The sequence below is a fragment of the Pygocentrus nattereri genome, chromosome 15, assembly GCF_015220715.1.
Source record: "Pygocentrus nattereri isolate fPygNat1 chromosome 15, fPygNat1.pri, whole genome shotgun sequence".
NCBI classification, from domain to species: domain Eukaryota; kingdom Metazoa; phylum Chordata; class Actinopteri; order Characiformes; family Serrasalmidae; genus Pygocentrus; species Pygocentrus nattereri.
The window spans coordinates 34,154,386-34,182,200 of NC_051225.1; the positions used below are offsets into that span (position 1 = coordinate 34,154,386).

A 27,815-nucleotide genomic window follows, 5' to 3' on the forward strand; every position below is an offset into this window, starting at 1 on the left:
TGTTAACAAACTATCTGTTGAAACTCAGTGGTGGGTTTAGTGCTAGGATTTGGACCAGGGTGAGGGTTGGGTTTAGGTTTTGGTTTGAGGTTAAGGTTAGAGTTAGGATTAGAGCCAGATTTAGAGTTATATAAAATTATGGACAATTCAGTAGATTTTTACTTGAAGGTAACTTGAAAATAAATTAAGTTTCTACAAAGCATATAAAGTGAACTATCCAAATGAAGTGTTATCAACGTATTAAACAGAAAATGACTCAACTAAACACAAAATAATCACATCATTCACCTTTTGCCTTTATTACAGCTTCCATTCTTTTCAGGAGATTTGGCTTTCAGTTTAAATCTGCAGGGATATTATTCCACACTTCCAAAGTTTAGTCTTAGAAGTTGGTTGCATTTTCTGCTTCTCACAATTTCAGTAATCCGAAGCACTTTTGATGATCTCTCAAAGGCGAAAGCTTTAATTGCTATTTATCTGAAGGGTCAGTTTTGGTGGTCTACCGGGTCTTTTCATTTGACTTTCCTCACCTGATGCAAGTGGAAATTCTTATATCTAATCTTCTTAAATATAGCTACTAAACAACGATTAACTTGTGGCTATATTGCCTAAAAATTAACTAAACGAAGGGTGGTCTCTTACTTTTGCGCAGTACTGTAAGTGGAAATTGTTATGGTGAGAATACGCCTACTAAATACTGAAAGCTACACAGTAAGAAAAGATGTTCCAAGCCTTTGTTTCAAGAGCCAAAAAATATTTATTCTGACCAGGAGCTTGTTGGACAGAGTCCCTGAATTCTAAGAGTCAACACCTACATTTACATGCACACAACAGACCAACAGACGCTTAGTTAGTCTAAGAAACTGGACCAAACCAAGATGTTTACATGAGTTGTATAAAAGACTTGTCCATTTATAGTCTTATTTACATGCATGTCAGCGTAGACGCTCCTAACTGTATCCATGTTTAATTTCCTGTTCCAAAATATCAGCATTGTTTTTCCATCCATTTAAATAATTATGGATGTTTATTTCTGACCAAACGTTTAACATGATACCTTTCCTGCTGTCAGAAATGCAAACCCTTTCTTCTTTTGTCATTCATGTTTGTTTTGGTGTCTTAAAGCTATCATAACATGCGTGTTATTGCAGAAGGCACCACAAAACAATGCATCTGTATAGTTAAATCTATCGTACTTGTTTTAAGATTAGGGCAACAAAGACATTACGAAAGTTATTCTTAAAACCCAGTTTTCACAAAGACTTTCACCAAATGTTTTCTCATTTGGGATTTGTTCTCAGGTACTAATCTACTCACACTCAAGAGCACAAAGGTGAGAACAAGTCCGCAGTTTAAGAACACATCAGGAATGTGATGTAGACTTTTTCCTAAGACCTTTCTCAAGAACACATTTAGGGAAAATGTATTGGTGATATTGGTGAATGAGGCCCTAGTTGTTAGTAGAACTACTGCGAGTAGTAGAATTTCTAATCTTTCAGTGCATCCCTAGGGACCAGGCTTTACTTTTGCAGCAGACAGTAAAAGCACTTGTGTTGAATCAACTTCTACAAAAACATACAGAACTACATTTAGGTATGTTCAAGTAAATTTGCCATACAGAAGTTCATTTTGCACAAGTTCCAATGCAATTAATTTTTTTACTGATACATATCTATACTTCTACATATCAATAAAATGATTTAGAGCAGCAACGCCATTCTATAAAAAGTGCTTGTCCTACTTCTCAAGAAAGAGAACAAAGTCTCATATCTCCATTTTTGTTTCTTATTTTTATTCACAGAATTTGAAAAAAGACAGCTGCTTGTTTGAACTGTATTAACATTTTATAATGAATGAAACAAGTAGAAATGTGGCAAAAATGCTCAGAAATAAATGTTGCATTATCTTCTGTTGAAATTTAAGTACGTTTTTATCCCTCTCCTGTAAAGTTACAATTTTATAAATACGAGGTTTCAATCTGACAGTGACTACATAATAAAATGTGAGAAAACCAAAAAGAGTAAAAGGGACTTACATTGCACTGCCAGCTGAAGAGATATATTGGTCATCCCGACCATGTTCTCCGAGATGCAGGTCAGTATAAAGCCATTGTCATCCCGGCTCACGTTAACAAGAGTGAGGTTGATGGAGTGAATGTTTGGCCAATACACATTTGACTAGAAAACACACAGCATGAGATAATTAGGTTTAAAAGTGTACAAAATGCACATTTATGAGCATGCAGCAAGTGACTGGCATTCACCTGATGTGTGTTGATAGAATGAAGTCCGTTCACGGTCCAGTCCACATCAGGCAATGGAGATCCTGAACCATTGCAGCTAACCGTGATGTTGTCTCCCTCCATCACAGTCAGGTTACTATGAGTTACACTGATATCAGGAAGGTCTGCACCAGAGAGAAGAAAAGCTCAAGTTCAGTATCAGTATCTCAAAAAACAAAAAAAAAAGAAAAAAATGAGACTGAAGAAGAAGAATCTGTAGTGCTGTTGCCAAAACCCTGGAGCTAGAGCAGGACTGTCACACTCAATCACTAAAAGGGCCATACTGAAAAATCTCAACAAATCTGTGGGCCATGTTTTTAAAAGTAACATTTTGCTGTAACCTGAACCGGCAGTTGCTTATATATATATATATATATATATATATATATATATATATATATATATATATATATATATATATATATATATATATATATTTATAGGCTACTGTTAAACCTCTTTAAACGTCCCTAAGTGGGGGGTCTTTTAAAACTACCTATGTGCTCGATCTAGTCACCTAGCATGTTTTACTTCCTTTCTTTGTTCATTCTTGGGATTTCTGAGCTGCTGAGCTGAAACACAGCTACTGTGTTTGTTGATACAGTATGACTGCTGTGGAATTGTGTAGAATTGTGTGGAATTGTTGCATAAACACTGTCCCATAGATTGTTTTTGGGGGAGGGGTGAGAGCGCACATCACAGTGCATGCTGGGGATTGTAGCGCAGTGCATTGTGAAACGGGCTAATTTTAATAGAAAATCAAAATAATTTCACAGGCCGGATGGGATTGGGCCTTTTGTTTGACATATGGGAGCTATAGGGAGAGATACGTCACTTGAAGTTTGAAAGCATCTTCACTGAAACGTGGCGTGCATCTTCACCTAAATGCTGTAATAGCTTTCTTTTGAAGTTTCCAAATTTTCAAAGTTTCAAGGCTGGACGAGCTTTTAGAGAAATCCCATTTAACCTAATGAGAAATTTTCACCTTCACTTCACTACGTAATGTTTCCAATTTGGAAATGCTACACTACCAAATTATATAATTTTGTTAGAATTGAAACTAGACAGCTTGCCACCATGCTAATATAAGCTTGAATACATATAAAACTACACCCAAACTATCCCTACAGTGCAATCGTTCACATACGTAGAAAAAAATCTTTTGAAATGATTACATCACAAGTTCATATATAGTTGGGTGATATGATGATATTTTATCATTATGGTGATAAGTTTTGTTGTCATGTTATACAGTACATTTTCTGAGAGTATCTTGGATATTTCCAAGTTTCATGGAAATCAGAGCATATTCAGCCCCGTTTAATTGGATTTATTGCAGCATTATGTTATATGTTGAATAAAACTTTTTATGGCGGTTTTTAAATGTGGTTGCGGGTCAAAATATGGTAATATGCATCTTCCTTTGTGAAAATGTGTTTAACTACTGTGATATGCTATTTTGGCTATATTGCCCATCCCTCTGTTCATATATTCTGACAGAAGGTTCAATGGGATTTCTGCCAGCTGTTAAGCTTGTCCAATTTCACAACAGTTGCTACCAAACTACGCACTTGATAGGCCAATTAAGGTCCAAAAGTAATGTGTTCACATGTCAAATCAAGTCCTTGAACATCTATTCCTTTTAATACCTAGTTTACACTGTAGCTGGGTATTTAAATTGTTCACAAACAGTGTCATACCACAGTGAGCAATGCTCATGGCCCGCAGGCGGATCTTATAGGCTCCATTCTTGCAGTAGAGCTGCTGGGTGTTTAAGCCTGCTTCTCCTCTCTGCTGCCACAGCTGGATCCAGCGAATTTCACAGCCACAATCGAACACAATCCCCTCCAGCCTCCTGTACATAGAACCAAGAGACAGATGCAGTTAATCGTAATAAACAGTTAAATATCATATGAATTAGGCTGTATTCACATGAGAGAACCTACATGCAACTGTTCCAAAGTTTGGAATAACATAAATATAATATAAAAACAATATAGATGCAGACATAATGCTTGTATCCAAAAAAATGTAGATAGCATAAAACATTAAATGTCACATATGTCCAGAATGATGAACAGAGCAGCCTCCATGTGTCAGACCAGGGTTCAATTCCCCACTTGGGTAAGAACACCTATAAGAGCCCTTGGGCAAGACTACCTCTGCCTACCTCTGAAACAAGACGGAACTGTAAATCTCTCTGGGTAAAAGTGTCTGCCAAATGCACAAATGTAGATGATTCATAACAATTCGGGAAAACTAACAAAACAAAAACACTTAAGATGTTCCCACTTTCTATAGACAGTGCAAAATACATTATTTACAAATGCTTAAAGTATTAACTAATTATCCCATGAAACTCTGATAAAACCTAAAATCATTACGTCTAGGATTAGGACTAGAAACAGGGCTAGGGTTGGGTTCAAGAGTTTAGGGTTTGGGGTTGAGAGTGAATGATCAGACAACCCTTTTTTTACCATTTATTTAATTTCCAGTTAAAATAGAAAACAGAAAACTCTGATTTCACTAACAATATGTTCTCCTTCAAACAAACATTCACGCAAACAACTACACATTTCTTTCTTATGTGCATCTACAATGCGTAAAGAAGAGACCTTTGTGCAATACACTTACATAAGGAGGAGAAAGGTCAAAGGAAAATAAGTGGTAAAATAAGAGTTTACAAAACTGGATTTAAAAATATATATGTATATACAAAACAGATAGTGGGACTACTAATAGCTGGGTAAGACTGGCAGACTAGTAGACTGTTTCCCTATCAGATAAACAGTGCTTAATACTTTTGAGATACTTTTGAAAATACCCATCAATCATCATCTCCACTCTTGCTTGAGATCTGAAAATCTGATCTAATACAACTCTGAGAAGACAACTCAACTGTTTGGGTCTGAAAGGATGTGTACCTGTCAAGAAGACCCCCTGAAAAAAAGTAAATAGTCATAAAAGAAGAAAATGTTTGTTTGCAAATCAAACAAAGAACCTGCACAGAGCAATGGACTGAGTCCACACTTCAACATCACTGAATGTGCTTGGGGTTCCGTGGGATCGTAAAAACCAGAAAATGCTAAACTTCTAAGACTGAACTTTGGAGATATGGAAAAATATCCCTGCAGATTTCTTTTAAAACCTGAAAGAGAGTTGTCTAAAAAGAACTGAAGCCGTAATAAAAGTGAAACACTAAAATTATACACATTTATGTCTAGTCCAGTTATTACAATTGGTTAGTTATTATATATCATTGTAGAGAAAATGATTCAAGTCACTTCTTTACAGTGGTGCTGATAGGAATCATGGGTCACAATGTTTAAAAAAACTAAAAGTGAGTACTGAAAAGAATGGGAGCTGTAATAAAGGTAAAGAGTGGACACACTGAATACTGAAAATGCTGATATTTGGTGTAATTTTCTGTTAAATGCTTTCTGCTTTTTTCTTGATAATGAAAAATGAATAACTTGTCCTGAATGGCCATTTTGAATGGAAATTAAATGAATGAAATGGAAGTCTCTGAATTTTGAAGCTCTTCCTTTGTTTTGTTTATGATGTTTCATCTCCCTTTTTTAGGTTAATATTACTTGATGTGCGTTGCATTCTTGTGGCTCTCTAAATCCTGACTTGAGTTACACATGTAATGAAATTTCTTACATGAATCTAAGAAGCTCTGAGCGTCTGTCATGTCTAAGTGAATCATGACTTGACCAATTTGTCTGCACATGGACTTGTGGACTTTGCTGGGATTTGGCATGGCCTCATTAATTCCTTTTGTTTGTGTGTTTGTTTGCTTTTTATAGTGAAGGTCTATGTTTGAGCAGTTGTGTACATTGTTTCCTGACACTCAAGGTTAAGAAGAGAATTAAATTAAAAAAAAAAAACAACAACAGACAAAAACCGCTCTTCAGTAAAATGTGCTTTTTTCTGAAGCTGCCCAAACCCTCAGCTGTGCTTCTTATAAGCAAGCTGAAATTATGCAGTGGCACAGCGGACTGATAGAGGACGAAACCATTTCATTAGCTCAGGTTGTTTAGAGGTTGGTGAAACAAACGTGAAGAACAGGAGGAGGAACAACACGAAAGAAAGGGTCTAGTACTCTATCGTTAATCCAGCACCCAATTATATAATTGCAATATTACATTACTGATAACAGGACTGCAGACATAAATATTTCCATAATTGCCTGAAAACTAAATTACATGGTAAATGTGCTAGTCTGCATGATAATATGAGCTTGCCGTTGTCCATATTACTACGATGTCCCAATTTCTGTGGTACAACAAATAGGAGTTATTTCCTATAGAGCACATTGAGTAAATAAAGTATTGGAGACTCATTACACAACTGCACTTACTGACCTAGTAATGATTAGCACCACAATAGTAGACTTTGCCTACTGAAATGCGGTCGGCTGCATTCACAGCTGAATCAAATCAAAACGAAGAGCTTATAAGGAAAGGAAAGAACTGTACTGTATATCATTATACAGTGTCTTTCATCTCAGCATGATATTCCATTCCAGTAATCTGAACGCTTGGGACAGAAAACACGGTACATCACTCTATGTTTTCAAACCCTTCATCAGTTTGCAAATCCTTTCCTGCAATCTCCAGGAATCTGAGGAGCCCCATTTGCTTGCCTTTGCCCACTAGCCCACAGCTGCTGTCTAAAGTAATCAGTCTTTATAGTTGACGCACAGGTTTCTGTGGATTTCTTCTTCTTACAACAACCAACTCATTGAAGTTCATTACGTCAAAAGTGCCATCTTGGTAACATTACCAAAGAGAGTTTTTGCATCATTGGTACTCTAGCAAATCTCTTCAACTGGCTGGACCAAAGCTGACATTAAGTTATATTAAATGGTCTGGAGAAGTGACTAAATGAACAACTGTAGAATATCAGTATCAATTCTACTTAGTTAAATAAAATCGATGACCAAACGAGTTGGCAACTAATTTAGTAGTCGATTAGTTGGTGAAGCTTTTAAGTGTCACTAGCAACGTTTTGACATTACCGCTCACTGGAGAGTTAACAACAGCACGATGGCTGCACATTAACAAAATCTCCAGAAGTTGTCTCCATTGACGTACATTAAAAAAGAACATAGTTTTTTCCTTCTCCTATAAAGTTGCCATTTTGGAGGTATGAGGTTTTCTTCCAACAACTGCAGTACACACACACACACACACACACACACACACACACACACACACACACACACACACACACACACTGGAATTGGTAAAGATTTATTGTCAGTTTGCTTGATGATAGTAGTAGTATAATAATAGTAACTACCTGGTCTTACCATTTTATATACATTTTCGTCAGATTGTGATTTTATTTATTTTAACTGTTAAACCCTTGCTAGGCGATGGGCCCAAAGATCTATTACACAATTCTATAACTTGGTAATAATCCAACTGAATTGGATTCATTTCCATGTAGTATATACAAATATCTTTAAAAGCCCACGTATAGATTTTTGTTCAGTTAAGTAATTATTTTACCCAATAATCATAAAATAATCTCTCAATCACTCAATTACTATTATGAGGCCTGTCACAATTATTACGTAATTGCCTGATCACTATTATTGAACTGATTGCAATAATTTTCCATGGTTAGTTTTCACAATTCTGTATTTACAACAAACAGAGTGAATTGTGGGTTGAGTTATTTTCATCCACTGATTTGTGGCAAATGTATATAAAAAACAGAAAGCAGAAATGGTATTTTTTGTGACATATTATTGGTCTTATGAAAACAACTAAAATCTCATTTTAACTGGTGCTAAAACACTTTGGGCGGCAGCAGTGAGTAATGTTTGTTTATTTTGCATTAACAGGTAGGAAAAGAGACAGTTAATCAGACATAATGGCCACTTTAGACTTTACACTATTTAATTGTTTACAACGAACAATTAAATTGTTTATTGCAATTACTACATATCGTCAGCTAAAAATTCATGACTGTGACAGTCCTTCATATTATATTCAATAACACCAGATCTAGCACTGTCAAACCTTGCTTTCTGAGTTAAGGGAGCATCCAGAGCTACCCTAACATTTGTCAGAAGTCACAACACACAGCAGTAGGTTACAAATGGAACAGTCTATAGATTCCCTCTCCCAGTTAAAGCCAGGGAACGGCACAGAGAACAGACTGAGCACTGCTGAGAGCCTTATATATACCCAGAATTCAATAAATACAAGGTCCACTAAGGACAACAGCATGTCAGGCCTTGGACCCAAGAATAGAATAACTGCAGTGAATGACATGTTGCGGTGGGCAAGTATTACTTCTCGAGACCACTTTGGCAGCATTCCCAAGAATAGCAAGAGCGATATTAAAGAATGATTGTTGTGGCAACAGTTCATGCTTCAAGTTAACAGTTCAGACCAGGAGAGTGAAAATATCACAACACTGTTAAAAAATATAGCAAAGTACTGTATACAGTACTGCTGAAATGTCAGAGACCACCCTTCATTTATTAAATTTCCAGGCAAAATGGCCATTCAGTACAAGTTTATTTATTTTTCAGGAGATATTTCTAAGAAGATATAAGCTTAGATATAATATGTACTTGCATAAAGAACAGGAAAGTCAAAGAAAAATAAATGAACAAACAGGGTTTTGGAATCTTTTCATGTCTTTTAATAAAAATATTAAAAGATGTAGAGAAAATGGGACTCAACAACCACTACCAGAGTCCAGACCTCAATATCATGAAATGTTTGAGATATCTTGGATCATGAGAAACAAAAAGTGCAACCAACTTCTAAGGCTGAACTTTGGTGGTGTGGAAACATATCTATGCAGATTTCTTTAAAAAAAACCTAAGAGTCTATTGAAAAGAATGAAAGCTGTAGTAAAGGCAAAGGGTGGACACTAAATTAGAAAAATCTGATTTTATATTTAGTTATTGACCCTTTTCTATAATTTTCTGTGACATATATGTTTATACATTTTTCCTGACACTGAATAGCTAGTAGTTTATGAGCATTATGCCTGAAAATGAAATGAATGGATGGTTTCTGATTTCTGCACAGTTCTGTTCGTCCAGCTGTACTTCTCACTTATGTGATTTTTTTTTTTACATTTTTCAAAAATGTTTTCTTCAACATATTTTTCTTCAACACTTTCTTCATGTATGTTAAAAACACATGAACACATTATCTCCTCTTCTTTGTGAGGATTTTGACTCATTTTGACTCATTGGACTGATTAGAGTGAGCCAGAATATTCTGGTGACAGTTTAAGCCATTATGTAACATCATCAAATCCTTCGGATGTTAACGTGCACATAGCCCAGGAGAGCTAAACAGCGACAGGGCCTCTTCTGTCAGGGAAGATAAAGCGGAGGGTGCTGGGCTCAGGCAGGCCTGAGAGTGCAGGTGGGCACTTTATCAGCGATTCTCATGCTGAGCTTCACTGAAATAATTACAAACAAACTGCAACACCCACCTGGTAAATAAGCCTAATTCACCGTGACTGACGACATTTTCATTTTGGGCAAAGAACGGAACTGCTACTTTCAACGTTACGTTTTACTGAGGGTGAAAATTCTAGCCTGGCATGCATTTTCCACACAAATTTGTTTTCAAAAGACAGAGGGAACCTGCGATAATTCTACTGGTTTTAACCCACTATATATACACTATATCCGCAAGTATCCAGACACTCGCTCATCCATTTTTTCTGAAGGGTATTAATAGGGAGTTTGTCCTCCTTTGCTGCAGTAACAGCCTCTACTCTTCTAGGAGGCTTTACACTAGATATTGGAGCATTGCTTGAGGATTTCATTGCATTCAGCCACTAGAGAATTAGTAAGGTCATGTACTGATGATGGATAATTAGTTCTGGATTACAAACGCCACTCCAAACCATCCTAAATGAGTTTCAACTCATTTCAAAGTTGGAAATGGAGGTTCATCAATCCAGCTCATCACAAAGGTTCCATGGAACTTCATGGCTTTTTTGGCTCTTCCCAAAGATAGAACCTCTATCTTTGAACTTCAACACATCCAAAGGTGTTCTGTAAAATGTCAAAATTCCATCTCATGGTGTTCAATAGAGTTTTAACTTATCCCTAAGGTGTCCAATAGAGCATTATCACACCAACTCATCCCAAAGATATTCAATAGAGTTTTAACTTATTCCAAATGAGTTCAATAGAGTTGTAACGTATCCCTAAGGTGTCAAATGGAGCATCATAACTCCTACTCATCCAAAAGGTGTTCAATAAAGTTTAAACTTATCCCGAAAGTGTCCAATACAGCTTCATCACTCCAACTCACCCCAAAGGTGAAGACAACAAAATATGTATAGATAAGTATATGCAACACATTTAGGCAAACAAAATTAACCCACCATTAGCCTACAAAAAGTAATGAATTTTTTTCTGGGGGCCGCAAGAGTTTAAGATGGAAGTGTCAGATCGTCAGGAGCTGAGCTGTTTTACTAATTCCATAATGGTATGATGACAGCAGTGCCTCCCTCGATGATCAATGAACAAACTCATCACTTTATGTACACACAGACTGCTCAAATATTCATGACAAACAAGAAAATGAGGTCAGGCTCCCAGCAGACAAAACCAATACATTTCACTGCCATGTCTTAATTAACCAGCACAAATGAGTCGGCTGCTTACGGCCGTGTAGCAAAGCCCTAATGTTCAATCTCCAGGAGTGTGCTGCTTTGACACACAGATTTATACTGAGGGCTGGTGGTGGTGTTACAACCAACAAATTACCTGTGTTACAAGAAATATTCTTAATCAGTGAGCAGTACCATAGTTGAGTACTGTTCAAGTACAGCAAACGCTGCTCAGAGTATTGCTCAGGATGAGAGCAATGACTCTGACTGCGAAATTAATCGTGGGTTAATCGAAACCACAATTTTGTCCTCTGCACTTAGTTAATGGAGAGATTTCACTTAGAAATATGCATATGGCTTTTTGTAATTACAAACAGCGCTATGTGTCAAGAACTAAAGAACCATAAAAGTATGTGCCACATTATGCTTCCTGACCTAAAACAGTCCTGTTGAATGTTCAGTGAGACGTTAATGCATATCACAGGTTGACAAAGCCTGTCAAACCAGATGATTTCCATGTATTGCACGGTGACTGTGAATCGAACAGTGCTAATCACTGCTAATCCCTCATACTGTTGTACTAACCACTAGTAATTGTTCAAAGCACTACTTTTAAAATGGTTCATCTCCAGTGTACATGCAAGCAATAATTTGATTCTTTGAATCTATAAAGTGAACTGAAATAAAGTGAAAGGCGCAGAGACCACTTAATGCCTTAGAGAACTTACAGTTCGACCAGTTGCAGGTGCCGGAAGAGCAGCCAGGAAAGAGTGGTGAGTGGATTCTTGGATAGATTTCTGCAAGACAATACAAAAAACAGGATTAGGTAGAGCATTTAGCAGCAGGCCTTCATAAAACATTCTAATATAAACTTAACAAATTTACAATCATGTTCTGTACTGTGCAAAAGTCAGAGCCCTTACTGAGAAAAGGAAATAGACAAATCAAACAGAGAAGGTGCTAGAGTCCTCAGAACAAGAGACTGACCACCTCAGAGTCCAGAACTCAACATCACAGAGTCTTGAAGTAATGGCTGCTTAAAGCGTGAGAAACAGAAAATAAAAAACAGCTTCTATGACTGAACTTTAGGTGTGTGGAAAACCAACCCCGCATATGTGTCTTTAAAAACTGAAAGTGAGTTTCCTAAAAAGAATGGAAGCTAATAAAGGTAAATAAATAAACTAATATGCATTGTTTTTTTTCCGGACACTGAAAAATGAATGACGTAATGGCCATTTTGACTGGAAATTAAATTAATTGAGGTCTCTGACTTTTGCACAGTGATATATAGCTTTTAAAGTTTCAATTATGTTATACCCAGGGGTCATTTGCAGGGCGATATGCTTACTCGCCACTTAGATCCTACTTTGTTGATCCTACTTTGTTGATCTTGTAGCCCATATTATTCTATGCACAGTTTGTTAGTCATCCTCTGGCCTGTCATCAGGGATCAGTTTCTGATTGTACGACCACTCTTGGCTGGATATTGTTGCCCAGCTGACTGTTCTTAACGCAGCAGTGACATTGACGTGTGTAAAAATCTCAGCAACACAGTGTCACTAAGAATGAAACACCATATATAACCAAATAACATCCAATCAGCAGTGGTCGTATAACTAACAATGGATAAAAAGTGTCTGGATGAGGTAAAAAAGTTGGCTTACCAATAAAAGAGAAATGAGAAAAATGATGAACAGATCTTTTAAATAAGCAAAGACACAGCCAGAACAAAAGTCACTACATCCACTGAGAATTGTCTGTTCCGGCTGTCTCTGTTCACAGAGGTTTGGTGGACGACGGCAAAGTGGGACAGCATCTTCAGCCCTCATTAAATGGGCCACTGCCCGCTCCGCCTGACATCTCTGAACTGTTAGGGCTATAGCTATGTACAGCTAACAGAGGGCTGTCAAAAGTGCTCTACAGAGAGCTAATAAAAATTCAAATCCTTCTATTGTATATGTGGTGAGCAAGGCCCTTTCGTGCAATATGCCGCAAGCAAGTCACGTCATCAGGAATTTGAACAAAATCATAGTTGACGGAGACGCTGATTAATTCACATTTCCTTTACCAACTTTTCAGAAATTCACTTTAAATTTGTGAAGCATGTGAATGAAACCCCAGCTACAGCACCAGTTACTAATATAATGGCCAATGAGTGCAGGTACGAGATGGGTACTCTATTTATAGAGCATAGAAGAATAAAACTCTATTTATATCATTGTGAGAGCTATCAGGTACCACAGATGAATGCCATTTTTGGACACTCACTCCCAAGTTGTTTTATGTGTAATCCATTTTTCTGCAATCATTTTTGAGCCTATGTGCGACAGTATTAGCCAAAGTGCTACTGAAGGAGTTAAATGAGAGCCAGGCAGGCTTTATGCAACAGGAAATCAGGGACAGCCTCCATCCCTGCCAAGAAGAGCTGAGAGAAAGGGAGCAGCTGCGAGGGACGGGGGTCGCTCCGCCAACTCAATAAGAAGAACTCGAGTCGACAAATTCAAGAGGCAATGAAAGACTCGAGGTTATAAAAGCCAGACAAAGAGCTGGCCTGGGACTCATAAATGGCTTCTAACCAGGAACACTGGGGTCATGCATTGTTCAAGGGGGCATTAGAATCAATCTGTGAGTTTCAAAGAAAGATGGACATCCAGGAACTTGTACGTAGGACAAAAATGGAAGATACTGCACATATATTGAGTGAACAATACAGAGACCACAGCCCTGAAATGAGAAAGAATTCTACAGAAAGAGCCGAGATTCCTAAAAGGCTCACCCAATACAGTAAATGGTGTTAAACTAAGGCTAATGTTTCATACTTCTGCCTCATACTTCTGCCTCATACTTCTGTTTGACTTTAAATCCACTGCTCTGGAGTACAAAGCTAGAACAGGAATGGTGTCACCATTTACTTATGCACAGCAGAACGGGCGCGCAGCATCATTGTCCTGGCCGGGCTGAAAAAGATATGCTTTTATTTTCCCCTCGTAAATACAGCAAGGCATTGTGGTCTGAACAAACATGCTCCTATCTAAATAGACGCCCAGGCTTGTGAGATGCAAATAAAATCCTAACAGATAGCATCAATTAATCCTGTTTAATACAGTACATGAAGATAAGTGTTCCTTGTCGTGCTGCACAATAAAACCACAGGCTTTTGACCTGTGCTTACAAAAGGCAAATTCAAATGTGACCTTTCTGCTGAACTTCAAACTGCAACGCACTGCTGACGGTAAATTCTGTGCTGATGCAGCAAGGTTGGGTGAACAAACAATGCTTCCTACGAGTCAAGCAGCAGTCTCGATACGCAGGATTAGGCTCCGGTGCACAGTTATTGATTTATCACGTTTGGAAGCGTGTTTCTATAGTGTCGAAGAGAGGCCGAGGGAGGATGAGATGGGGAGGATGTCTTTGGAGAAGCTATTTTGACTACATGACCAACTCGTTCTCAGGGTCGTTAGGAACTCTTATGAGTTTTATAACAAGCGCAGCTCGCTGCCGAGGCCCGTCGCCATGGCAACAGGCTCTCTGATGCTAGTTGATGCAGTAGGAGGAGTTCTGTTGGCTCTGTGCGGTCTCTGGTGTCATCACCCCCCCCTTATTCTCACTCTCTCTCACACAACCACACATGGACACGTACACTTTTTAGATTGTAGGTTTTTTGTATTTAGTCGCTCTGACAGTCACTATTGACTTGAATTTTTGATGGATTATGATGATTATTACATACATCTCGAATGATTTTTCTCTTTGTTGGATCTACCATGGAGCATCACGAAAGCACTGTAGAAGGCTTATGTGAATCAAGTACGAGTCATTAGCCAGTATTAGCTTGCATGTCAACCATGATTGATTATTCAGAGGTTTAAATGACACCTAAAGCCACAAAACGTTACATATCCTCTCTTCATCTGTAGGGCCATATAACAGAGCTGTAGTGCAGGGCGATACCGAAAAACTCAGATGCATCACAGCATTATAGGCATCACGGCACACGGTATCAGGTGATGTTTAAGTTTGCATTTATATATTAAAGATCCAGTGCTTCCTGGGTATTTCTACACTTTAATACAGTACTGTGCAAAATTCAGAGGCCATTCTTTGTTTATTTCATTTCCAAAATAGACATTATTCATTATTCAGGTCATTCATTTTTCACCATCAGAAAGCAGCTAAATATTATATTTTGTAAATTTAGTGTGTCTGTTTGCCTTCATCGCAGTAATCTTAACCACACTCAATGATGATGACGTCTGGACTCTGGGGTGGACCGTATATTGTTCTCAGATTACCAGCAGCTTCTTTGTTTGATTTGCAAATGTTTTTGTCATTTTGTTCTATATTTTCTTTTTCTCAGTGAGGCTTCTTGACAGCTACACATCCTTTCAAACCCATAGTGCTGAGATAGAAACACCTGTGTATGTTTTTAGATCTGGAGCATCTTGATTTTCTCCTCTCTCACAAAGATGAAAACTTTAAGTGCTGATTATCTGGTGGGGACAGTCCTTCAATCATTTTAATTCTACAATTTGGAAACTACTGTATTTTATTTATTCCTTTACCATACCATTTTCTTAGGCAAGTACCTCTCGGAAAATGGAAAATGTTTTTTACTAATAACAGTATTTTAGCTTGTTCAATTGACTCTTTCTCTACTGAAGTTACACAGAAGGGAAAACAGAGTACTGTGAATGTTAAGCAGAGAAAAACAGATCTTACTGTTTATTTTTTATATTTTATGTATTTTGAATCATTCTTTCAAAACAATCTGGAGCCCCCAGGAAACTGTACTGCAACAGTCGAGCACAAAAGTCGCCAACAATCTGCTGATTCAGTAACTGCATAGTACAAACCCTCCTCTGGCATCAACATCAGCGAAGAAACTGTGCACCAGGAGCTTCATGGCAGGAGTTTCCATGGCTGAGCAGTTGCGTGCAATACTTACATCACCAAGCACAATGCCTAGCGTCGGATGGAGTGTAAAGCACTCTGTCACTGGACTATGGAGCAGTGGAAATGTATTCTGTGAAGTGATGAATCACACTTCTCTGTCTGGTAATCTGAGAATGTTATCTGCCTGACTGCACTGTGTCAACTGTAAAGTTTGGTGTAGGAGGGATAATGCTATGGGGTTCTTCTCAGGGGCTCAATGAAAATCTTAATGCTTCAGCAGATCAAGATATTTCAAATAATTCTATGCTTAAAACTTTGTGGCAACAGTTTGGGGAAGACCCTTTTCTCGTCCAGCATGACTGAGCCAGTGCATGAAGCAAGGTCCAAAAAGGCATGGCCGGGTTTGGTGTGGAAGTATTTGACTGGCCCGCACAGAGCCCTGACCTCAACCTCATCAAACACCTTTGGGCTGAATTAGAACAAATATTGAGAGCCAGGACCTCTCATCCAGCATCACCGTCTGACCTCAAAAATGCCCTTCTGATGAATATGCAAAAACTCCCAAAGACACTCCCATCCACTCTTCCCAGAAGAGTGGAAGATGCTGTAGCTGCAAAGGATGACCAACTCCATATTATTGCCTATGGATATAGCTCCTGTAGCTGTAATGTGTAGGTTTTCTGATACTTTTGTCCATATAGTGTATATATTAATATAATTACGAATCAATACTGTTGTGCAATACAAAAACTAGTCTAGCAGTACAGACAATCTCTCCCAGCACAGCTGAGCTGCATGCAAAACTGAACTATTTCAATAAGAGCACAACCTGCAGGAACTCAGCTTTATCTTCGTCCTGTCACGTCTTCACGCCTACACTTTCTAAACGTTTTCCTTTTTTCCCTGACCAGCCGATATGTTACAGTACGTCCATTGAATCAGCACTTTCCAGAGATCAAGGCCAGTCTATCAGAGTAAAGATTCTGACTAAGCAAGAAAAGTCATCTGAGGGATCTTGAACCTCTAAAAAGAAGTTCCTCCAAGCGAGATTAGTTTTACCAGAGGACAGTCCTGGGTAGAACTGATAAAATTCAATATCACAGCATTTTTCCAAATATTTCACCCTGTTAGATTATGTTTACATTTATAAAGCTAATGAACCCATGCTTCTTGGGTATTGGTGCTTTAAACAGTAACCTTTATTTGACAGAAAACGGAATTCCAGAAAGAATGCCATATATACATATATATATATATATGTGTGTGTGTGTGTGTGTGTGTGTGTATGTATATATATATATATATATACACACACACACATTTTTTAAATGGCATATGGCATATATTTCCATTTCTGGTATCTATCAGTATCACTATAACCAAAAATTGACATTGACATAACTCACAACTAATACAGAAATGCTGAGCTCCATGTAAAGCTAAGCTATATCTAACAGCAGAACCTACAGGAACGAACTTAGCTTTATCTTCGTCCTGTCACGTCCTCATATCCACATATTCTGAACGTGCTTCTTTTTTCCCTGACCAGCTGATATGTTACTGTAGGTTCATTGAATCAGCACTTTCCAAAGATCAAGGCCAGTTTATCAGAGAAAAGATTCTGACTAAGCAGGAAAAGTAATCGGAAGTGTCTTCCTGAACCTCTAAGAAGAAGTTCCTCCAAGACAAGGAAACAACAGCACCTTAAGCACAAAACAAGCTAGATTTGTTTTACTAGAGGACAGTGCTGGGCGGAACTGATAAAATTCAAGTCATGTTTCTTTCCAAATACACTATATTGCCAAAAGTATTTGCTCGTCTACCTTCACACACATATGAACCTGAGTGACATTCCATACTTAATCCATAGGGTTTAATATATCGGCCCACCCTTTGCAGCTATAACAGCTTCAACTCTTCTGGGAAGGCTTTCCACAAGGGTTAGGAATGTGTTTATGGGAATTTTTGACCATTCTTCCAGAAGCACATTTGAGAGGTCAGTCACTGATGTTGGACAAGAAGGCCTGGCTTGCAGTCTCCTCTCTAATTCTTCCCAAAGATGTTCTATCAGGTTGAGGTCAGGACTCTGTGCAGGCCAGTCAAGTTCTTCCACACCAATCCCGCTCATCCATGTCTTTATGGACCTTGCTTTGTGCACTGGTGTGCAGTCATGTTGGAACAGAAAGGGGCCTCCCAAAACTGTTCCTACAAAGTTGGGAACACGAAATTGTCCAAAATCTCTTGGTGCTCAAGCATTAACTGGAACTAAGGGGCCAAGCCCAGCTCCTGAAAAACAACCCCACACCATAACCCCACTCCACCAAACTTTACACTTGGCACAATGCAGTCAGAAGTATTGTCACAATGCAGTACCGTCTCCTGGCAATCGCCAAACCCAGACTCATCCATCGGATTGTCAGACGGAGAAGCGTGATCCATCATTCCAGAGAACATGTATCCACTGCTCTTGAGTCCAGTGTTTTACACCACTGTATTTGATGCTTTGCATTGTGCTTGGTGATGTAAGGCTTGGATGCTGCTGTTCGCCCATGGAAACCCATTCCATGAAGCTGTCTATGCTGCTCTTGAGCTAATCTGAAGGCCACATGAAGTTTGGAGCTCTGTAGCAATTGACTCTGCAGAAAGTTGGCGACCTCTGCGCCCCATGTGCCTCAGCATCCACTGACCCCACTCTGTCATTTTACATGGCCTACCACTTTGTGGCTGAGTTGCTATCGTTCCCAATCGCTTCCACTTTGTTATAATACCACTGACAGTTGACTGTGGAATATTTAGTAGTGAGGAAATTTCACGACTGGGCTTGTTGCACCGGTGGCATCCTATCATGGTACCATGTTGGAATTCACTGAGCTCCTGAGAGCGACCCATTCTTTAACTAATGTTTGTAGAAACAGTCTGCAGGCCTAGGTGCTTGGTTTTATACACCTGTGGCCATAGAAGTGATTGGAACACCTGAATTCAATTATTTGGGTGCGTCACTGAATACTTTTGGCAATGTAGTGTATATCACAGAAGCAAATGATTTTTAAGCGACATAGCTTCTGCTCTGTTTTTTTCTTCTAAAATAAGTAAAGTCAAGGTTTATTTGCATAGCGCTTTTTACAACAGCCGTTGTGGCAAAGCAGATTTACAGAAAAATCTGTGCCCCAGGCTCCATGAGCAATCCAGTTGCGACAGTAGCAAGGAAAAACTCTCTAAGAGTAAGAAGAAGAAACCAAAGAACCAAGACTTAAAAGTCTTAAAGTCTTAAGTCTAAAAAGACTTAAAAACTCATCGTCCTCTGGTCGACACTGGATAGCAAACAACAACAAAAGAGCAAATAACACCAAAAACAACTTCATATATTTGTAAATATGCAAACTGGAAAAGTATTATTTTATCAAGTTAATACAGATATAATTAGCTATTAATACCACCCACAACTATAATATCGATATTGTTCTGATATTAATGCTTATATTCTAGTATTTTATATAATTGCCATCACCACTATAGAAGGTTTTCTAATGTAATGTATGGATTTGAATGGCTGATTTTCATAATTTTCTCAAATTGAAACATCACAATCCAGATGTTCATGTCAGTGTCATAGGCCAGAACACATTCAATAACAATAACAACACGTCACACTGTCCTGTCTTTTAGCAGATTTTACTGATCCATTTCTGTGACATTGCTTCATACAGGACTGATATTACTGCTGGAGCTCTGGGTTCAGCCAATTACAGAAAGTAATCTGGTTCAGAATTTGTACTTATCAGACTGTAAAAGTACAGAATCATATTGGATTAAAACAGCACTGCTCTAGATAAACCTCATACAGCCTGAATAGAGCTTTGTTGTAGGAGTCAGATATGAACTCCATGGAATTAAGAGAATTCCATCCTTCCAAGCTTTAAGATAATGAAAATCTATGAACTTATAGCACTGCATCTCAAGTCTTGCATCCTGTTTGGTTCATTTGTGCAAACCACCTGCGTATTTAAGAAGCTGCTCATTAAAAAGGTCACTCCTCACCAGTGTACAGCAAAAATGTCAGCAAAAAATAAATTAATTAAATAAAATAAATAAACAAATAATTTGGTGGATGGAAGGTAATGAATTGGGAAATAAATTCATTTGGCATCTGACGTGAAGAGCCATCCAGAATTTAGGGGCCCAATGAATATTGAAATTGAAAAACTGAGAGTGTAGCAGAGGGATGATGGGATAATCGGATCAGATGAGTGTGACTCTAAATGGTAACAACCTGTTTCCACTGATGCTGGATTCCCAATTGAGATGAAATTAGGAACTGAGAGTTTAAGAGAACTGGCTTCATTACAGTAGATTAAACAATGCTTTGCAGTTACACTGTCATTAACATGGCGAGAAACAATTTAAAATGATATTTTAAACATGGAGTTCTGTTAAATAAGTCATTTTGATACAAACTGTACTACAGACTGCAATAATAATTTGCCTCTGTTATAATAATATTCAAGAAAACAGTTTTAATATGCAACTTGAGTAGCCAGGAAATCACAAAAATATGGTTGCTTTTTGCATTCACTGCCTCATTATAGATCAGTGGTATGTAGCAGAAGAGTAGGAACCATCAGTCACATGTGCTACACTAAGACTTTGATCACAGGCCCACTGGCTCTCTGTAAAAGGCTGGCCATTTGTTTTATTGACTGTGGAGTCAAGAGAGGTGTGGCTTCAATATTGCTCTTTACTCACAGCTTCACAGCAGGGCCAGAAATGTCTCTTGAATCAAGGCTAATTATAGGAATAAGTATACAATGGGGGACTGAATTATTGGATGTTATTATGTGTTATTGGATACTGACTGGGCTCTGGGTGTTAAAGTAATGTGCTGAAATATAAAGATTACACAATATGAAAATCTGAAAGGCAATCCACATATTCCTGTCTTCAACCAAATTTGGCCATACTGATTAAAAAAAACAACAACACAAATGTATGTAGGATGATCAAATCAAGCAGTTCAATGGGGATTAATTAGAGTAGTTTTTCCAGTGCTATCACTCCATAGTTGAAACACATATGGTAAAATGCACAAAACATCCCACAGAAACTACCATACTAGCAAGATCAACCAATAACAAAAGACATGAATGAGAAATTAGACTCTTTTTAAATAAATCTAGGGGAAACAATCACGTCACTGCATGCAGGCTTGATCAATGAGGGCCCACCTCTTCATCATGAGGCGCATTAATTAATACCTGTTGGTTAAATAAATAGACGCTAGATATGGTTAGTTCTAATATTGCTTGATAATAATTAATTTATCCAAGCATAAAAATAAGGTCTTAGAATAAAGTGTTACCTAAGAGTCCCTTTGATCCCTGTTAAGGACAATCACTGCCCTTGCATCTGCATGCCAAATAGGAAGAAAAAGAATGGAGACCCTATTTTTGCCACATTAAGAGCTGCGGAGGCTGCACTGTTTCAAAAACCTTCTACATCACTGCACACCATTGGTACTGTGTCTTTTAACTGACTGCCATTTTATCATGCCCGTCTTTTACGTGTACTGTCTATATAATCACTGAGGTACAAATTGTGCAGAGAAACAGACTATAATCAGTAATTGTAGAGCTACCAAATGCACCTGTGTGATAAGTGGAGCTGATAAAATGGACAGTGAATGAACATACAAGGTATGGTACTGCACAAAGGTCAGAGACTGCCCATTATTATTTAATATCTAGTCAAAACAGAGAATAGGTTTTCATTTTCAAGATATTTCTGAGGAAGAAATAGATAATCCACATGCACAACAAGAGTTTCCAAATGTGGAGTTCAAAAAATGATTAAAAGCTACAGAGGAAATGGGTCTCCTAACAACCGTGCAAGACCTGATAGACACCAAAATTGGCCACATCAGATAAACAGTACTTAAAGCTTTGATCTTGGAGAGAGAGATCATGTGTTCATGACATCATGAGAGAAATGTGTTCGAGCTTACAATAAAAAAGGCACGCTATTCAACCATGGTCACTTCATTGGTTTGTGTCCTCAGATTCTTTAAACTTTGCTTTTAAACCTTTAAGAAGTCTTCGACACTGCAGCCTTGTTCTCCTACAGCTGCGTTTGACAATTTCTTTTGAGATCACTTTGAACACATAGGGCTTTTGATGAGTCTCTTCTAGTTTTTGTACTCGGACGGTGGAGTATATCATATCATAACTACTACTGAAATGACACTCACTGTGCACTTTACACTGAATATTGATGCAACTCCAAGTTAGTTATGTCTATAATATGTGCTTTTAGTTTACCTCACACCACTCAGTGCCTGCTTTCATGTAAATACAACAAATCTGTCTCATATGCCATGTAAATACCATGTATATTTCCAAAAGTATTCACTCACTCATCCAAATCACTGAATTCAGGTGTTCCAGTCACTTCCATGACCACAGGTCTTTAAAACCAAGCACCTAGGCCTGCAGACTGCTTCTACAAAAATCTGTGAAAGAATGGGTCGCTCTTAGGAGCTCCGTGAATTCTAGTGTGGTACCGTGATAGGATGCCAGCTGTCCAGTCGTGAAATTTCCTCATTACTAAATACTCCACAGTCAACTATCAGTGGTATTATAACAAAGTGGAAGAGATTGGGAACGACAGCAACTCAGCCACAAAGTGGTAGGCCATGTAAAATGACAGAGCAGGGACAGCGGATGCTGAGGTGCATAGTATGTAGAGGTCGCCAACTTTCTGCAGAGTCAGTCGCTACAGACCTCTAAACTTCATGTGGCCTTGATTAGCTCAATAACAGTGTAGAGCGCTTCATGGAATGAGTTTCCAAGGCCAAGCAGCTGCATCCAAGCCTTACATGACCTAGCACAATGCAGTGGTGTAAAGCACAGCCACTGGACTCTAGAGCAGTGGAGACGTGTTCTCTAGAGTGACAAATCACACTTCTCCATCTGGCAATCCGATGGATGACTCAAGGTTTGGCGGTTGCCAGGAGAACGGTACTTGTCTGACTGCACTGTGCCAAGTGTAAAGTTTGGTGGATGGGAATTATGGTGTGGGATTATTTTTCAGGATTTGGGCTCAGCCCCTTAGTTCCAGTGAAAGGAACTCTTAATGCTTCAGTAGACCAAGAGAATTTGGACAATTTCATGCTCCCAACTTTGTGGGAAAAGTTGGGGATGGTCAGTGTCTGACCTCACAAATGTGCTTCTGGAAGAATGGTCAAAAATTCCCATAAAAACACTCCTAAGCCTTGTGGAAAGCCTTCCCAGAAGAATTGAAGCTGCTATAGCTGCAAAGGGTGGGCCGACATCATATTAAACCTTATGGATTAAGAATGGGATCTCACTCAATTTCATATGCGTGTGAAGGCAGATGAGTGAATAATTTTGGCGATTTAGTGTATGTACATTGGATATACTTTTATTTTATTTCTCGTACTTATGTCTAGATTTATTTCTATTTTCTACTTTTCTGCATAGTATATGTAAGTCTATCTATCCATCCATCCATCCATCCATCCATCCATCCATCCATCCATCCAATCTGGCTGTTCAGACTGAGTCGCATTGCCACATATCGGATATTCATCAGATAGTCAGTACCACATATGAAAGTGTCTCAAATCGTATATAAAAATGTCCGATTCTGTGTATTTTTTGCTGTTCACACGATAACACGTGTGTATTACATATGAATAAAAAGATCAGATTTGAGCCACTTTTATCTGCCGTGTGGACAAAGCCTTAGTGTATTTGGCATTACCTTGATCATGAGAAACAAAATGTGCAATGAACTTTGGAGGTGTGGAAAAATATCCTCGCAGATTTCTTTAAAACTGAAAGCGAGTCTCTTGAAAAGAATGAAAGCTGTAATAGAGACGAAGAGTGATACTAGATTTAGTTGTTGAGGCTTCTGTGTAATTTTTTATTAAATATGTTTCCTGATGCTGAAAAATGAAATACTATTACTTAATGTCCATTTTGACTGGAAATGACAAATGGAGGCTGGCCTCTGCCTTTTGCACTGTACTGTATGTATGAGACTTCTGGCAAATTAAGATTTTCACTTATAACAGGTCACTAACCTACTGATAACAGGTTATTATCAAGTAATTTACAGTTTTCATAGTAGTTCAATGGCTATTTGATTCACAGTGAGGAGGTGCTTGAGGTAATTTCTTTGTAAGTAGTTAATTCATCTGAAAAGCTCTATTTGATCCCAACCCTTCGAGGAACTGTTCTGAGTGGCCATTCAGATTTTTGCACCCCTCGAAGCAAGACGATTAAGCAGAAAGCATCCTTCTGCCATTCAAACTCTATCAGGCAAATAATTCAGCATAAACCCTCCCCTAAAACCATTTCACATCAGCCCACAAACCCCTCAAAACCTGTTCTCCAAATCTATATGACTGTGCGGTGAGTCAGGGCAAAGTTAAACTGCCCACACTGAATGACTGACTGGATGTCTTCTGTTCACCATGCCCGATAACCTCCGTGAAGGAGAACACAAAACAGAAGCTTAATTGCCTAGCCCTGGTTCAAGGACTGAGGTGGAGCTCCACTGGGAGATTTCTGTAGCTCGGCTAAAGCTAACTTTTAAAAGCCGCCTCGCCACAGATGCGTCGCACCACCCACTCCACTGATGCTCCTCTGCCTCTCAATATGCTGAGGTTGAGTCATACAGCTGTCTATTATTCATAGCTGCAGATACCTGCTTCAAATTTAAAAACAGGACTGAAAGTCCTAAAAGGTTTGCCATAGTGTCCCAAAGAGGGGTGTAGGGGTGTGGGGGTGGGAGGGAATGCTATTTTGATGTACAGCACAGGCTTATCTGTACTGATGGTTTATTAAGAGCCGTTTTCCTATTTTTAAGGTGCATCCTGGGACAAACAGTACTCTCTCAGTCACTCTCCTTGTCTTTCTCTTTTCCTTTCTCTCTCTCAGACCCTCTCCCTCTCCCTTTCTATTGCTCTGTTAATGCAAAAGAGCAAATAAATATCATAAAACATGAAACAAGCAGGAAAAAGAAGCGATTTTTTTGTGCTCGACAAGACAAATCATTTCAGGCCTTCAAAAGACAGGAGTAATTGCATTAGGGAGGTTCAATAAAATCATCCAAATTATGCCTCTGATGAAACCCCTTTGCTTTGGAATAATAATAATATAAAGCTCATAACAGCAGTCTCGAAAGGTTGCAGTGTGCATATTCCTTGCAGATGAGCTACAACAGGAGTCAAAGAGGAAAGATTTCCCCAGACACAACAGGGCTCCACTGACTAAATCTATGTTATTTCGCTGTCAACAAGTTAACATTCATTACTTTACTAAGCCTTAAAATCAAGACGAGAGCTGCTTCAGTGCAGCACAGCTACTTCTAGTGTAGTCAAGTTACTGAAGAAAAGTGATGCTGATTCTGTAAACTGCTTGTAAATTTGGTCAGGGAAGATAATCCCTAGGATAAGATAATCCTTTATTAGTCCCACAACAGGGAAATTCTTAAGGACATACAGACAGATTTACTAAGAGAGGCGCTGATTACTTACACAATTTTGGAAAGCTGTTACTTGAAATGGTTGTGAATACACTGCCTGATGTCAGAGAAATTGTTTTAGGATAGTTTTGTGATAAGGTTTTGGTCTAAAACAGATTTGAATCAATTTATTTTAATCCATTCCTGGTGGAGGGGAACAGGGCGTTGGAAGGCCAAAAAACTTCTTTTTCAGATTCACTGCTATTTTATCACTATCAACATTCCATTATATATAAATCTCATAAAACCTGTGTAGGTTCACTGGTGGTTAGATATGGTTGGATAGTAAATAAAATAGCTATATTTGTGCTGTAGACATTCTGGTTCACAGTGTCATAGTTAAAATATAAACGACGCAATGTAACCGTGTGTTGGCTAACATGCTTTTTAAATGGAAGTGCGTTTTCACCAGATTTGACTCATTAGATTGAAATTATTCCTTATTTTCTCAAACCTTTGACTTAGTAAGTGAATAATGACCCAAAAATAACTGTTACATGGTTATTTCAACATCATTAATTATTTTGAGAAATTAAAACATTAATTTGACATCATACATTAAAAATTCAAGGAAATTAAGGTTGTTTTTTTTTCTATTTTGAAACGTGATGGTGGGACAAATTGCAAAAATCCCAACCTAATTTCACTAAACACACTCAGGTACATGGGAACTGTATGATTTTAAGCATAACCCCTTAGCCACATGCAAACCATCGAAGAATAACAGTGACATTTCACCACAATGTACAGATAAACTACAGCACACAGAAACCACAGTGCAGGAATAATGAGGTAAGGAATAGTTTTAGAAAAGCAGTGATTACACAGGCAAAGATCTGCAGCCTGTTCTTTGCAGTTTAAGAAAGTTTTTCTAAAACTGTTTAGTTTTTATTTCTGTCATTAAATTAAGAATAGATTGGCATGGCTTGCAATTTCTTCAATCAAAAATAAATAAATGTATTTGAAAACTTGTTTTTCTCTCTGAGCACAATGACAGCTTATAGGTGCCAAAAATAAGACAAGCTTTTCACAGGCATCAGTCAGGTAAATCAGAGTAGGTAATTCACTGAGAGAAATCTCCTTCCAGTATTTTGCCAGTTTCTTGAGAGAGAAACTTAGAAATGCATATGCAATGACACAGAAGCGCGAAAGAGCAGCGGCCACCCTTTTGTCCTATTTATAGGCGCTTTAGCTCCTTTTTAGTACATCAGTGCAGCCAAATTGTAATGCCAAAATAGCTTGCTATGGTGCAAAACGTAGTAAAAATGCTCCATGGTCTTGGTTACTTCAAGTCATTACTGTATATAATGTAGGAAACTGCTTGCTGTAGCATAACAGCTGTTCTCTTTCTACAGCAGCTTGAGCATAAGTGCCTCTGACGTCACATATGATGGATAGAAGTTTGTTCTCTCTGCCGTGAAACGTGGAACATTTCACAATGGGCATGTCAGTATTGCAAATCACTATTCAAATGCTCTTTTCCCTGATTGCCTGGCTTTGATGGAACTGCTTTTCAATGATTGCAAAATGACTGCAAGAGATGACTTTGGAAGGCTGGACATCACGCTTTGAGATATAATCCTAGCAAGAAAGGTTTAAAAGATGGTGGGTGGCGTGGTAGGGGTAGAGGAACCCTGGCGGGCAGGATGAGGAATAAAAAACACTTGAGACATGAAAGATATGCTACCTTCAAAGGCTAGGCAAATGAAGGATCACCTGGGTTCCTGTTGCTCCAGCTGGTCTCACCCAGCAGGTGAGGGCCCTCTCTTTGCTTCCTCCACCACATTAAACTTACGTATCTGTCCATCCTCTCATCTCATCATTACTGCCATGCCAGACCGACCTCTCAGCTCTCTGACTCGCAAGCGCCTCGGGTCCAAGGTCTGCCGCTGAACTGCTATTTCGATGCAAAACTTTTTGACTCTGCACCTTCAAAGGCATCGGTTGCAAGAACAAAGCTTGTAGAGATTGACACCTGCGAGCCTTGCGAGCGACAGTGGCGTAAGAGGGCAGTAATGAACGGAAAGCTGTCACTGTGCGCACAGCCTGGCAGAAGGCCAGCACCTCGCAGCAGCTCGAAGCTGTCATCCGCCGAGCTGCCATGCCCTGGCACCTGGGCCTGCCATCTTGAGCTGTTCTGATGAGCTGGAAGAGGAGGGCAGATGGCAGCGGGGACTGGCAGGATGCTGGGGCGCATCAGAGAGAAAAGCATCACGCCCGTTGAGAAACTCAAATTGGAGGGATACCTTGACCCAAGAGACCTTGCTCTTGATTGTCTCGCCACACTTGAGGTTACAGATGGCATGACACCATATTTTCTGTCTTTATCCGATACTGATATTGAAACTTGATTTGATATTATATTACTCTTTAAATAAGAGTAATAATTGTTGTACTTCACTTTAGATGAGTATATAAACGTTCTCAAACTATTCAAATGTTCTACCGACGCATATAAAGAAATACAATGACATCACACCATACGAGG

The 27,815-nt window shown here is 38.6% G+C and overlaps 1 protein-coding gene across 2 annotated transcripts in view; it reads right to left on the reverse strand.

The window, feature by feature from the left end:
* Positions 1–27,815, reverse strand: part of ntrk3b (neurotrophic tyrosine kinase, receptor, type 3b) — a 140,187-nt gene that overhangs the window by 67,617 nt on the left and 44,755 nt on the right. For both annotated transcript variants that reach the window (XM_017699525.2, XM_017699523.2), the window contains exons 4-7: positions 11,620–11,688; positions 3,982–4,136; positions 2,264–2,406; positions 2,036–2,177 (exon numbers count right to left, since the gene is read on the reverse strand). In XM_017699525.2, the coding sequence (XP_017555014.1) occupies positions 2,036–2,177; positions 2,264–2,406; positions 3,982–4,136; positions 11,620–11,688 (509 nt within the window). The remainder of the gene's footprint in view (positions 1–2,035; positions 2,178–2,263; positions 2,407–3,981; positions 4,137–11,619; positions 11,689–27,815) is intronic.